This window comes from Podarcis vaucheri (genome assembly GCF_965113315.1).
Source record: "Podarcis vaucheri genome assembly, chromosome: 12".
NCBI lineage: Eukaryota > Metazoa > Chordata > Lepidosauria > Squamata > Lacertidae > Podarcis > Podarcis vaucheri.
Window position 1 is genome coordinate 50,715,490 of NC_138750.1, and position 14,101 is coordinate 50,729,590.

At 41.9% G+C, this 14,101-nt stretch overlaps 1 protein-coding gene across 6 annotated transcripts in view; it reads left to right on the plus strand.

Annotated features, from left to right (window-relative positions):
• The first annotated feature begins 53 nt into the window (after positions 1 to 53).
• The window catches only part of NCAPG2 (non-SMC condensin II complex subunit G2), a 46,224-nt gene continuing 32,176 nt past the window's right edge, over positions 54 to 14,101 (plus strand). For 2 of the 6 annotated variants that reach the window (XM_082192190.1, XM_082192195.1), the window contains exons 1-12: positions 54 to 180; positions 1,834 to 1,939; positions 2,030 to 2,218; positions 3,755 to 3,869; positions 5,386 to 5,546; positions 6,543 to 6,677; positions 7,369 to 7,463; positions 8,133 to 8,202; positions 9,175 to 9,261; positions 10,636 to 10,731; positions 12,048 to 12,173; positions 12,797 to 12,976. In XM_082192190.1, coding sequence (XP_082048316.1) covers positions 1,862 to 1,939; positions 2,030 to 2,218; positions 3,755 to 3,869; positions 5,386 to 5,546; positions 6,543 to 6,677; positions 7,369 to 7,463; positions 8,133 to 8,202; positions 9,175 to 9,261; positions 10,636 to 10,731; positions 12,048 to 12,173; positions 12,797 to 12,976 — 1,332 coding nt within the window. In that variant the 5' untranslated portion in view covers positions 54 to 180; positions 1,834 to 1,861. The other 4 variants (XM_082192191.1, XM_082192192.1, XM_082192193.1 and 1 more) reach the window with 4 other exon arrangements.

Consider the following 14,101-nt stretch of genomic DNA (forward strand, 5'->3'; position numbering starts at 1 on the left):
TTCCTCACTTCACCTCACCTCTCCGCCCTCTCCCCGCCCTTACTTCCGAGCTTCGTCCAATGACTAGCCGCGAGCCGGCCTCTGTGGCGCGCATGCGTCGTCTCTTGACGTTGCCGCTCGCGGGAAAATTCGAATCCAGCTGCGCGGGCGCCAAACGGAGCTGGTCGTGGATTCTCAACGGTGAGTTTTGAGGGGAGAGCGCGAGGCCGTGGCAGGTGAATTATAAACGGAATTATGTTAGGGTAAGCTGGGTCTGTGGTGACCTATTCTTGACAGTGGCCAATGCCCAGCAGCTGCCTGCTAGTCAGGGAGCCGGAAGGGTGGGCGTCTTGTGGGAAAAGGTAAAGGAACAGCCCTGCTATATGAATGGCAAGGACCCGCCCAGCTCTGCTTTCTCTATTCCACATCTTATTCAAACAGCTTATTATCGTCCCGTCCCGTCCCTTTTTCCTCGTGTGACGTGCCTTTTCGATAGCAAGCCTCGGGAAAAGACTGTCTTACTATACTGGCGTTTGTAGGTTGCTCTGGGTGCCTTTTCTGCTCGAAGAAAGTGAGGTAAAAGCACACCTTTGAAATGGTTTGTTGTTATTTAGTGACTTCTAGTTGCACCTGGGACGCAGGTGGCGCTGTGCGTTAAACCACAGAGCCTCGGACTTGCTGATCAGAAGGTCGGCGCTTCGAATCCCCGCAACGGGGTGAGCTCCCGTTGCTCGGTCCCTGCTCCTGCCCACCTAGCAGTTCGAAAGCACATCAAGGTGCAAGTAGATAAATAGGTACCGCTCTGGCGGGAAGGTAAATGGCGTTTCCGTGCGCTGCTCTGGTTCGCCAGAAGCAGCTTAGTCATGCTGGCCACATGACCCAGAAGCTGTACGCCGGCTCCCTCGGCCTATAGAGCGAGATGAGCGCTGCAACCCCAGAGTCGGTCACGACTTGACCTAATGGTCAGGGGTCCTTTACCTTTAGGTGCACCTGAAACAGGGAAGTGACAGGAGGAGGGGGGAGATTGTATACAAGGTGGAAAATGGCCACAGTAAACATGCTGTAGCCAAAAAGAGCGAGGAAAGAAAACCTATGGATACTTTCATCTTTGTCATCTCTTTTCTCAAAATTCATATTGTGCAGGACAATAAAGTGAGAATCGCTAGTAGCTGGAACTAGTGAGCTATTGTGGTAAGGCTAGTTATACTACATGTTCTGCCCAGTTGCCATAACAGTTGCCAGTCCATTAATTTACTTAAGAAGTATAGAAACATAGACAGTACCTAAAGCAGTGTACGGAATAACCTAAAACTACTGATATTGCCAAAAATAGCAGTAAAACATCCATTGCTGCTAGATGGGCAATAATTCATGGCCAAATTAAAACAGCAGCAGTTAAATACATTCAGTTATGTGGTGAAAAAAAGTCCATCTTTAGAAAGAGCCAGGCCAACAGTGTAGGAGACAGTTGCTCCAAGGAGTCGAAGTGCAGATGTTGCCAGGTTTAAAGGAGGTAACCTAGTGGGACACTGGTTAGTGAGGTAATAGATCTTTCCTTGGAAGCAAGCAACCTGAAGGCAAGGTTTTTCTTTTCTTTTTTTGCGAGGGAAACAAACCATAATCACTAGTTTGCACCTAGTATGAAACCAGTCTCTGGTTTGTTTCCACTCTAGTGTGTCAAGGTAAGGAGCAGGGGAGAAGCAAATCGGAGACATTTGAGCAGTCTGCATCTACATACTTCTCATTCATATTAAAAATGTAATGCGGTGTGTGAACTAGGTTTGTATGCCAACCAGTTCTGAATTGCTGTTCTGGCATTAAATTGGATTTCCTGTTGCATTGTTTTCCTCTTAGACCTTTATGGATTACGAAGTAATACAACATGGCAAAACGTGAAGCTTTTCTACAGGCTGCTTTTAATGGTGCCAACAAGGAGTTCTTGCATTTTATCCAACTTCACGTAAGTAAATATGAAGAGAAAAAAAGTGCCTGGAGTGCGATGAAATGCTTTTGTTCAGTGACAAACTTTTGGTTTGTATTATTTTTACAGAAAGATGCAGCAGATCCATTTGATTTGAATGAGTTGTTGCAAGAATTATCTAGGAAGCAGAAAGAAGCATTGTGGGAGAAGTTAGCACAGTGGTTGGCACAAGTTTTAGTGGAAGACCCAACAGAAGAATGGCAGAGAGTTGGAGAAGACAGTGATGATGACATGGAAATTGAGACGGCTGCTAAAAGGGTATTTCTTATAACAGATTCCTGCTGTTTCATGAGCTGATACAACTACTGTAATTATTTATTCATTTGTTCATTTATGTGGCTACCACCTTAGACACCAGAAGCCTTTCATATGCACTCCTTTTATGTCAGTTTCATTTACATCAGGGGTGGGGATCCTTTTGGCCTGGCCAGCCAGATTTTTAGCTTCTCTACCCTCGTCAGCTTGGTTCAGGCATACTAGCTTGAGTTCAGACACACTCAAACCCTACACAAAGCAGGATTGAATCCCCTGTGCAACTGTGTTTACCTCCCCCCCCCACCTGATTGCATATATATGATTGCAGGCATGAGGCAGGTGGCCAGGGTTTCTGAAAAACAGCCCCATAGGCCAAATGGGAAGGCCCAAGTTTGGCCTACAGACTGGAGGTTCCCCACCTCTTGATTTACATCCTGTAGTTCCCTGTCAGAATGGCTTATGCTGGGCTTCCAGGCCTTTCCACACATTGTCCATTCTAGCTTTTATACAGCAGAGGGGCCAGGGGAAAGCATGATGGTAATAGTTTGAGAATCTCAAAGGCAAGTTGCAGATGCCTTTGTTAACACGAATGAAGTGAAGGCTTATTATTTATCAAAATCTCAACTGCTTTCTTCAGGAAAGCAGTGCAGAATTGTGTGAGTTTTCTTCACTATACTGTACTGAAAATAATGGCTTACAGCTAATTTAGACCCAATGATTTAAGTGGATCTACTCTGATTAGAGCATGATTGGACACAACCCAGTCTGCTTAAGGGTTCTTTGAAACCTATTCTCTCTTAAAGAAAACACAGTTACCTAGTCTGTCCACTTAGGTTAATTGGCTCTCAGCTCCTAATTCAATGAATTTATTTGTACTTGGTTCAAGTTCTTTTGCTGAAAATTTGTAGATACATGGATAATTTTTTTAACAGCTTAAGGAAGAGTGCTGTGTTACTTCAAAGCTTATATTCTGCACCATGAATATGAATTCAGTTAATTGGGTGTTAATTGGATATCCAATCAGTTAATTGGATGTTGTTGTAAAACCTGTTTGTAAGTAGTTGCAAACTGGTACAAAGTTTTTGTTTTCTAAACCTCAAAACTTGAACAGTGGCAGATCCTGAAAAAGACAAGGAAACGAAAATATGCTGCAAGGAGGAGAAAAAGAGATACAAAAATTAGTGCCCTATTAATTTCAGTGAGAGAGCTTAACATGTGTTTAAATATTTTCTGCTGGAAAGTGCTTGACTGGCTAGATCACGTTCATGATGTTTGGAAAGACACTTACTCTCACAATAGGTTTTAATGGAGGATCACAGCAGTGCTGCTCTACCATAATTGTAAATACTGCCTAGTAAAAAATAAATTAGTACCTGTATAAAGGGAGGACATACTTAAATACCTTTCAGCAAAGGATTTTATTCCAGCTAATATTAAGCCAAATCATACTGCTTTCGGTTTTTCTTGAATAATTGTGGCCTGATGTTGTAGTTTAACTTCATAGCCTTGTTAAGTAAGTGTACCTCTCTCAACTTTTAGGAAGAAACCACAGCTGTCATCCATGGTGTTGCCACTGTAGTTACTACTTCCATACCCACAGTAGATGAAAATGTAAACATCAAAGCTCTTTTAGAATGTGCACTGATATTAAATGGTATGTATTTCAGTTGATCTCAGCATACTAGGATCTTTGGTATATTGATAGTGCTAAACATCCTTAGTGTGAACAAGCAAATATTTAAAATAAAAGGAATGCCACTTCAGGGAGTGGAAGCAATTTAAACCTACTGACTTATGACTTTCTTCATACAATTGCATGTTCCTTGAACATTTAAAACCCATCTTTTCTTTAGCTATTATTGTTCCTTTATGGCATATTTTGAAAACCATATTACATATCATATAACCACTTATCTCATAACAGATTCACTGGTTTGCATAGCAACAAAGTAATAATCTAAAATGTTGGTGTAAATATTGTATCTGTTGATATGTTTATAGCTTAACAAGTGGGCGTAAGTGCTTTACAAGCTTCAAGTACTCTTGATGTGGGTTTCAGACTGTAAAACGACTGGAATGAACTTACTGAAACAAAACTATAACCTTGGTCATACCACAAATTCATCCAAAGCTAGTTCTTAAGTGTGGTCCATCCCCTGTTTAGTTATACGCACCTCATAGGAATCACTGTATTTCTTGCCTAACCTGGAATAAGATTATTCTGTGGTGGGAGAGTGGAGGGTCTCCCCTTTGCCCATACTATCATCCTGACCAGAATGGTCCCTCCCCCATAATCCATTCACAATAGAGTGCACCTACTGGGACCAATAAAAGGGACACGGGTGGCGCTGTGGGTAAAACCTCAGCGCCTAGGGCTTGCTGATCGCATGGTTGGCAGTTCGAATCCCCGCGGCGGGGTGAGCTCCCGTCTCTCGGTCCCAGCTCCTGCCCACCTAGCAGTTCAAAAGCACCCCTAAGTGCAAGTAGATAAATAGGTACCGCTTTCTAGCGGGAAGGCAAACGGCGTTTCCGTGTGCTGCGCTGGTGCTGGCTTGCCAGAGCAGCTTCGTCACGCTGGCCACGTGACCCGGAAGTGTCTCCAGACAGCGCTGGCCACGTGACCCGGAAGTGTCTCCAGACAGCGCTGGCCACGTGACCCGGAAGTGTCTCCGGACAGCGCTGGCCCCCAGCCTCTTAAGTGAGATGGGCGCACAACCCTAGAGTTGGACACGACTGGCCCGTACGGGCAGGGGTACCTTTACCTTTTTACTGGGACCGATAGAAGCTTTTATGCCATTGAAAATATGAGGCACCTAGCTCCCCTCATTCTCAATGGGACCGCGGGAGAAATAGTTAAAGCCACCCAGACTATGGACCCGATCCAATTTGGGTCCCCCTGGTTTACCTGTTTATGTTTTACAAAATTATGTTTGCCGTGGTTAACTGTGCTCCTAAGGTCACATTAAATTTTCCTAAGAAATTTAAATGACAGAGTTACTGAGTTTGGCAGTAAAACAATTTTTCGAAAAGACAGCTGTCTTTTGGCTGGCATTTTGGACAGCAACATAAGAAAATCATCTTTGAGTTACGTTTCTTGAAGCATTTTAAGATTGCTAGCGGTCTCTTTTTGACACATAAATTTAATTGTGCTTGCTATGATTTTGTTGCAGGCATTCTTTACACATTACCTGACTCTGAAAAATCTCTGCTGGGAGCCATCCAGTGCCTATGTGAGCGATGGTGGGAGAAGGGACTTCAAAGAAAAGAAGTGTTTGGGAAAAGTGCTTTCATCATGCTTCTGAAAAAGAGTCTTGAAAAGAAAATTGTTGTGGTATGCTTTAATTAATGAGTTAAGTCATGTTTATATACACTGAGGGCTGCCACCCCTGCTTGCTCCACTTGCCGTCCCCAGCTACTCACCCCACACTTCCCTGCCCCCTTGAAGTACCTTCAGGCCCAAACATGCCCCCTAAGATGCATGCCAATGTTTAATTTAACCTTTCACTATGTCCATGCTAAAGCTTCAGAATAGCTTCCCCACTCTGTATGTCAGGGCTATCCAGAAACAGCTTTACCCCTCTGCCCAATCTTCCAGGCTACTCAGCAGAAGATCATACTTCAATAGGCTGCATTAATCCAGATCACCTATCTCAGCTGGAAATGGGTAGGATGGATCAGTGTTGGGTGGCCTTTCCAAGCCTTCCCACTCTCCCCCTGTCACCGCTGCCGTAGAGAACCAGAGAAGTATGGCTGTATATTTCCTCCCATCTCCTGCAGGAACCAGTAGCAGTGATGGGGAGAGCGGGAAGGCTTGCAAAGCCTGTCCTACAGTGATCCCTCTACCCTCACTTACTTCCTACTCACCTGAGGCTGCTTGTCTACTGAAACAACTCCCCAGCAACCATCTGCTAGGTTGCCACTTTGTTCCTCCTTGGCCTCTGACACTGCTGAAACTAAAAGAGTGATGTCAGTGTCAGGTGCATGGCAACAGCAAAGTAGGGCAGTTGCTGAGTACCTGTCCTGGCTGTTCTTTTGCAGCTTGTCTGGGCCTCCCACTACCCATGCCATTTGCTCACTTGCTCATCTGCCTGCCTGTTTTTCTTTTGCCACGTTGCAATTTGTGTGGCCACCAGTACACGACCATGTGAACTGCAGCATGGCAACATTTTTTCTCGCAAAAATATTATAGAATAAGAAACTTGTAATTAATTTGTGCTCGAGCTAATTGATACTGTAAGCTCCAGTACTTTGGTGCATATCGCATGACTGAAAGATGTCTCTCACCTCATAATCCTCACACACAAATGCAATTGTGCATCTCCCCTAGGGTGTGGATATAGTCCGCCTATGGCATCTTCACCGGGCTTTACTGTGTTTTGATTATGACTCAGAGGAGAGTAATGAAGTGAAAGATTTGTTACTCAGGTGCTTTATGAGTATTGGCCATATTAAAAAAGAAGAGGTAAGCGTGCTTTTTCTAAATATATATTCTCACTGTTTTAAAATTATTGGGTGATAAGTTGATGCCTACAAAAAATAAAACAAGTCTTAGGGATTGGGAACATGGAATTTATATTTCTCACAAGGTATGTATGTTCAGCAACCTGATGAATGCAGGATATCTACTTGCCTTCTACCCCATTATTTGAAGAAAATAGTTAAGACCTACTTGTTTTGGGGGGTTTTTTGGGGGGGAATTCTTTTGCTTGTTTGGCTACAGATATACTGGGTTTTGGAAGGGTTTTTCTGGTCAAACATACTGGAGAAGTGGACCTGTCACCCTCCATATGTTATTGGCCTCCAGCTCCCATCAGCTAAAGTCTAAAACCACCTGGAGGGCTGCAGGTTTCCTACCCCAGGATTACTTATGCTGTGTGTGGGTGTTGTTACTTTTAAAGAACTTGGTTTCAATTGTGTGTTATGCTGCTGTAATATATTAAGTATTTTGTTAGCTGCCTTGAATACATGTTGTGCAGTGCAATCCCATCAATGTTTACTCAGAAGTTGTCTTCTGTTCAAAGAATCTTGCTGTCAAGAAAATAAGAATAGTATATTATAGCCGTAAACCCTATGAATGTCACGTTACTTAGTTGTGAATATTAAAAAACCCATTTGGCTCTTTGTGAAGTTACCTTGCCTTACATCTCTTTCAGGGGAGAAGATTCCTGAGTTTTCTTTTCACATGGAACGTGAACTTCATTAAAATGATACATGGGACTGTTAAAAATCAGCTGTTGTGTTTTCCTAGGTATGTTGGACTGAAGGCACTTGCTACCACTTTGTTTTATGCTTGTGGTCATGCCCATACCCCAAAATGTGTATAGGTAGATAATATAGTGGGGCCATAAAACTATTAGGGAAAATACATTCATATCCGAAGACATATTTATATACCTATAAGTGCCAGGCAAAAACTTTCATAGATAGACCTTTGCCTATCTATGGCCTTTAAGAAGGGGGTGGGATGTTTTAAATGTATGTCTCAGTTTCCTCTCTGTTTTAATGTATCTTTGTGGGCTTTTTTCCCTTCATTTAATGTTTGTATGTTGCTCTGGGTAAGATAAAGATGATGATGATGATGATGATGATGATGATGATGATAAGGATTCAGTTTCTTATAGAATATCTGCCTCTGTCCATTACAAGAAGGTTTCAGAACCCTTTGCCTGTTGTAGCTTATTAGAGCGGCCAGATTAGGGCTGAGTGAATTGTGAAGGTAATAAATGCCTCTTGAAGGTATGTTCTCAACAGTTATTTTGTGAAGTCTGTTCTAAAGGAATCATCACTTGAACCAACTGATCTTGGTTGTGTAGTCTTGACTCAGAGTGCATGGTGACATGGTGGCAACTTAACTCAAAATAGTTACTAGCCCTAGACTGTTTCCTAATCTTAATTATATCTTCATTTACTAATGCAGGTCCCTGATGACACACATTGCTGAAGTTTATTTCAGAGCCTGGAAGAAGGCTTCAGGGAATGTACTGGAGGTATATTGTTTCAAAGTTGCTACTTGTCTTTGCTCTTAAATGTGCTGGCACTCTAAATCCTGAAGCCAGTGTAGGTAGAGGCAACCAGATTGTGTACATATCACAACTACAAGCAAGCGAGGTGAAAGGGCCGCCTTTACTAGACACTTAGCAGAAAGATCAGTTGTAAATAAGAGCACTGATACTGACATATCCAAGAGGTGTATGGATCTTCTATGCTAAGTAGTCAGTCTTTCTTTGTGGAGGAACAGTTATTTTCAGGAGGTCTGATACAGCATTCATTATCTTCAGTAGACAATTCACGTGAAGACTCAGTGGCCTAAGCTCTATTTGCATTAGCTCCATTCACAGGCAGCTGGCAGTTGGATGGAACTACTTCTGCAGGGAGCAAGACACTGGGAAATTAGGCTCTCGTCAATACAGCTCAAGGTGCCAAACCACAATAGCATTAAACAATTATAACAAAAAATAGGCCATCAGAATAAAAATACAGAAAATATAAGCCGCCAATTAAAAAACAGCTTGATCAAACAGCCTCCAGCAATTTGAAACAATTCAGTAAGTAGGAGAGATTAAAAACCACTTTTGATTCCCAAAGTCTTCCTGTAAAGAATGTTTTGGCAGCCTTACTGAAAACTGTTTAATTGGGGTCCAGGCAAGCCTCCCATAGGAGCCAGTGCCAGAGTGCAGGTGCAGCCACAAGAAAGTTCCTCTCCTTGGTCCCTACTAAATGTACTTCTGGCCTTAGGACACAGAGGATGGCCTCTGTTGAAGATCTTGGTAGGCAGCTGGTCCTGTGCAGGAGAAAGCATGTCCTTCAAATATACTGGTCTCAAACTGTAATGGGTTTTGAAGACAATGCAGGCATTTATAATTTGGTTCAGAGACAAGTTAGAAGTCAGGTGCAGTTGCTTCAATAACTTAGCCCTAATTTTTCATATTGACGACGATGTGTATTTGTTCTTATTTTAGGTGATTGAACATAGTTGCATTCAGGATTTCATGCATCATGCAATTCACCTCCCCAGGAACTCTCCATTAAACTCTAAAGTGCGAGAGGTGCGTTGATATTCACGTTAAAACAGTGGCTTTCAGAATTCCTATCTTTTCCCTTTCCACACTTTTGCCTTGCAGGGTGATCCCCCAGAACACATATTGTTCTCTCCTGAAGCTGTTCACAGTAAGAGAACACTGATGGCAAGTGGCAAGCTGTCTTTTAGAAAAACTTCTCCAGTATTGAGGAACCCAGGAATTAACAATAATATTTGTTTTGTGCATTTATATTCTGTCTTTCCTAGAAGGAGCTCAAGGCAGCATGCATAGTTCTACCCTCTCGTACTCACAACATCTATGTAAAGTAGATTAGGCATAGAGAGCTCTTGATTCACAAATGATCATATACTGGTTTATAAGACATGGGATGATGGTGCAAATCCTCCTGTTGCAACTGGCCTATTACTTGCTGAGCCTCATGGCTGAGTGAGAATTTGAATCTAGGTTTCACCAGTCCTAGTCTAGCCCTCTAACCCAGAGCTTTCCAAACGGTGTGTCGCAACACAATAGTGTGTCAGCTGCAGTGTGCAGGTGTGTCACGCAAATGCTCCTCCAGGGGCTGGAAAGGGGTTAGTTAAACTCTGGTTTGCTAGTAAAACTGCATTACTGTGTTGCAAAATGATGCATGTTTAAAAAGTGTGTCACCACTCTGCTCTAACCATACAATAACAAATGATTTAATTTGAAAAGTATCGGTTCCAATTGTTATTGTGTGACGCAAAAGTTTGACTCTCAGCATTGTTACTTTTTCTGAAAGCTCAGTTTAACCTTAACCAGACTACTCTGGGGGTGGTGAATAGGATCCAGCTGGCAGGCCAGATTCTGAACTTGCCTACTCTTGGATGGGCCCTTTTTGATGGGTACATGGGGCTGCCCACTAGTACATCACCTGCCATCACTATGATGGGAGGCAGGGTTGCTCCTAAATGAGCATTTAATTCCTATTGGGTACAGTACATACAAATAGTTGTGTGGTTCTTTTGCTCTGTCAGTAGCTAATTGAAATGTCTACACTCTTCATTCTTTCCAATATTCGTGAGTATCATGTGGTCAAAGCATCTTCATAAGGAAAACACTTTTTAAGCATAGCATATAACATTGGTAACCAATGGTGCTCTCCAAATGTTGGAGTCCTATCAGTTCCAACTAGTATGACCAGTGGTCAAGGATGATGGGAATTGTAGTCCTGCATCTGGAGGGCATTACACTTGCTATCCCTAGCATATAAGATCATCTATGGTTGTCTGCTTACACAAACCACAGGAATTCTTATTTTTGCAAAAGCTAATCACTGGATAAAGGGAGTTGTATTTCTCAAATAGCCCATGAAATGAAGTGACTAACTTCCTGCATCCTTTGCATTTATTTTCATTTTGTCAGTTGCTGATCTATTTCCACAAACAAAACAAATGTCGCCAGGGAGTTGAAGAAGTTGTTTATAGACTTTATCAACCAATTCTTTGGAGAGCATTGAAGGTAATTGTTTAAAATGTTACCTATCATCTTTGCAGATATTTTTACATCAAGATTGTTGAAAAGGAGTTGAAAAATAATTGGACCTTTTTTAAGGTAGCTTCCAATATTCTTCCATATTGTAAGTCACCACTGGCCAAGCCTAGTCAAGCATCGATCTGACAAAATAGATAGTGCATACTCTCTTCTGTGCCAAGTACCACTACAAAGCTATTCTCGGTTCAGAAGGGGGTCTTCCTGTAAATAAGGGTTCAACTTGTTTTGCATAGGGTGGCACTCCCCTTCATGGAGTGGAGATCCTCCAGAATCTGGCTTTGCTTCTGAGTTTGAATATACAGTGGTACCTCAGGTTACAGATGCTTCAGGTTACAGACTTCGCTAACCCAGAAATAGTACCTTGGGTTAAGAACTTTGCTTCAGGTTGAGAACAGAAATCGTTCAGTAGTGGTGTGGCAGCAGCGGGAGGCCCCATTAGCTAAAGTGGTGCTTCAGGTTAAGAACAGTTTCAGGTTAAGAACGGACCTCCAGAATGAATTAAGTTCTTAACCTGAGGTACCACTGTAATTTTATTTTTGCTTTGTGAGTCACCCAGATAACTTTTGTTATAGTGTGGCTGTATGAAATTAGTAAGAAAGCAAATAATACATAAAATATAAATTTAATAGAAGAAGAGGAAGAGGAAGAAGTTCAGATAATGGCTGTGGACGGGTTTGCTTGTGCCCAGGTCCAGCTGGTTTACTTTTTTACAAGAGTATATGATGGCTTTTACCTTGACGTGGAACCACAGAGAGAGCTCTGCTTCTGAAGAACTAGCTCTTTGCACGTATTTGTTAAGCACTATTGTTCAGATAAATGCGCCATCAGGTGCCTGCTAGCTTAGAAGCAGCTAGCTTATTTAGTCATAATAAGTTAGATCCCTTGCCTGCTGCTGTGTGGAAAGGGAAGAAAAGTCTAGTGTGGTTGCTATTTACTTAAAGGTCTGAAAAGGAATTATATTTTTATAATCTCATTGAGCAGAGAAAATTGAGGTAAAATGGAGGCAAAAGCTTCTGAACAGCTTGTCCTGGCTGTGTTGGAGGCGGGTTGGAAAGGGACGGGGCAAATAAGCCTGAGGCTTTTGTAGGCTCATTCTTCTAAGGTTAAACTATTGTTTATAGCTGAATTCAAATGGGACCATTAACACTGCTGCAGGTTCACACCTTAAACTCACTGTGCACCCTTGCTTTTAACACATGACAATGATTTAGGCATTAAGGATTTGCTTTGTCCATGGTTTATATAACTATAATTTACGTGACTACTTTCCTGCTTTGTAACAGGCCAGAAACTCGGAAGTCCGATCAAATGCAGCATTGCTATTCGTTGATGCATTTCCAATTCTTGATCCATCTTTTAATAAAGAAGATATGGAAAACGAAATCCAAAGGCAATTTGATGAGCTCTTTGTAAGTCTACTGTGTGTTTCTCTCCCCACCCTCCATCAAGCTAGTTTTATTTAAGGTTAGCAAAAATAAGGAAATCCATTTTGCTGGAAAATGGAATTGGAGACATCAGTGCTTTTTTATTTTTACAAGTAGCTGTCTTGCTTTATTTTGAGCTTTTCAGCATCTTCATAATTACAAAGCAACCTAAAAGTCAAAAAACTGAAAACATAGTGACATATCATCTAGCCTGATAAGAACCTATCAGAATAGTGAAAGCCAATTGCTTCTCTCTTCCTCTTCCCTTCAATACTAGAATATAATGTTATTGTATAAATGTACATACACATTTATTTGGATCATTGGCTCCCACAGAAACTTAAATACTGTAAGATTAAAATATACATTGGTAATGAACATTTTAGAACAAGAAATCACTGTATTGATTAAGACCTACTTTAAAGCCCATATAGGTGGAAAATATAGACATGGAAGAACTCACTTAAGTGTTGCATTTCTGAAAATATCTAAGGCATCATCCCTTGATAAGGTCTCCTTCACAAACTGTCAAATGTGAGCTGTCCAGCTGCACAGAAAACTGGATGGAAATTGTGACTTAATATTCTTTATTTCCCCCCTGTTTCTAGACTCTCTTAGGAGATCCTCAACCACTAGTCCGCTCAACAGGAGTGCTTGGTGTTAGTAAAATAGCATTCAAATATTGGGAGATGATTCCTGCAAATGTGCTTGCTGATCTCTTAAAAACTCTAATTGAAGATCTTTCTTTTGATGCAACTTCAGCTGATGTTAGATGCTCTGTTTTTAAAGTAAGTGCCTTCACAACAAAATGAAGTGTCTCTTCTTTTAGTGATTAGTTTCTCATTGGCTTGGTTCAAATGTCACTTAGCACAGGTAAACATGACTATGATTTAAAGGTGAACACATAGTGTGCTAATGCACAAGGCTAAACTCACAGATACTTGGTTTCTCGCCTTGCTGCTCCCAGAAACTAAGGCATGGTTAGCATTAGAGTTGCATCCAAACTCAGGCCTGCAATTTCTTCTCCAAACTCAGAGGAGCAGATTCTTAGCTTGGGGGTACTGCTTGATTGACATTGTCACTGCAGACAGGCCCATGTGGCCTCAGTGGTAGCCATTCCTGGATCAGGAATGACTTAGCCACAGTAACCCATGTTCTCGCAACCTTACTTTTAGACCATTTTAATGTGCTCTACTTAGAACTACTAGTGAAGGTATTTGGGACAGATGGAGGTGTTTGCGGTCATTTTTGTTTGTTTTCTTGCTGTACTTTAGTGATGGATCGATATAATTCTTTCTTAAATGTTACAGCTGCGTGATTTTAATGTGCCGTTGAATTTTTGTGGTTTTCATTTGTGTTTCATTGTGTCCAGGGATCTTTCAATGCAGGATAGTTTAAAAATTGATTAAGCACACTGTTTTGCTTTCATTTTGCTTGCTGAAAAAGTTGGCTTTTCTCAATGCACAACTCAGAAATACATTGAGTGGTTTTGGAGCGATCTCTTCTTTTGTGGGCAATTTGATGCAAGGCTCAGCCATTCCCTCCACCCTGCCACTGAGCAGTGTGTAAAGGGCAGGTTTGAATTTCCTCTCAGAGCCCCTCCACTCCACCTACCCCCCACAACACACACTGCTCAGCTATGTGGAGAAAGGCAGCTTGGCAGCCAGGAAAAAGTGGCCTGGGAAAAGGCAGGGCCCAGAGGAGAGGCTGCTGGGCTGAAGAGCAGGCTACAAGACGGTAGTTCCCAAGCTCTGTTTTACAGCCAATGCTATTCCCTTTTAAAAATAAGCTTTGAAATAGTTGGCATGCAAAGATCATGCTGCTGATTAGTGATGAGCTTGTTAAAACAGGGTACTTCTAATTGGAATGAGAACACAATCTTAATAACTAGAACAGTGCTGTAATAGTAAAGT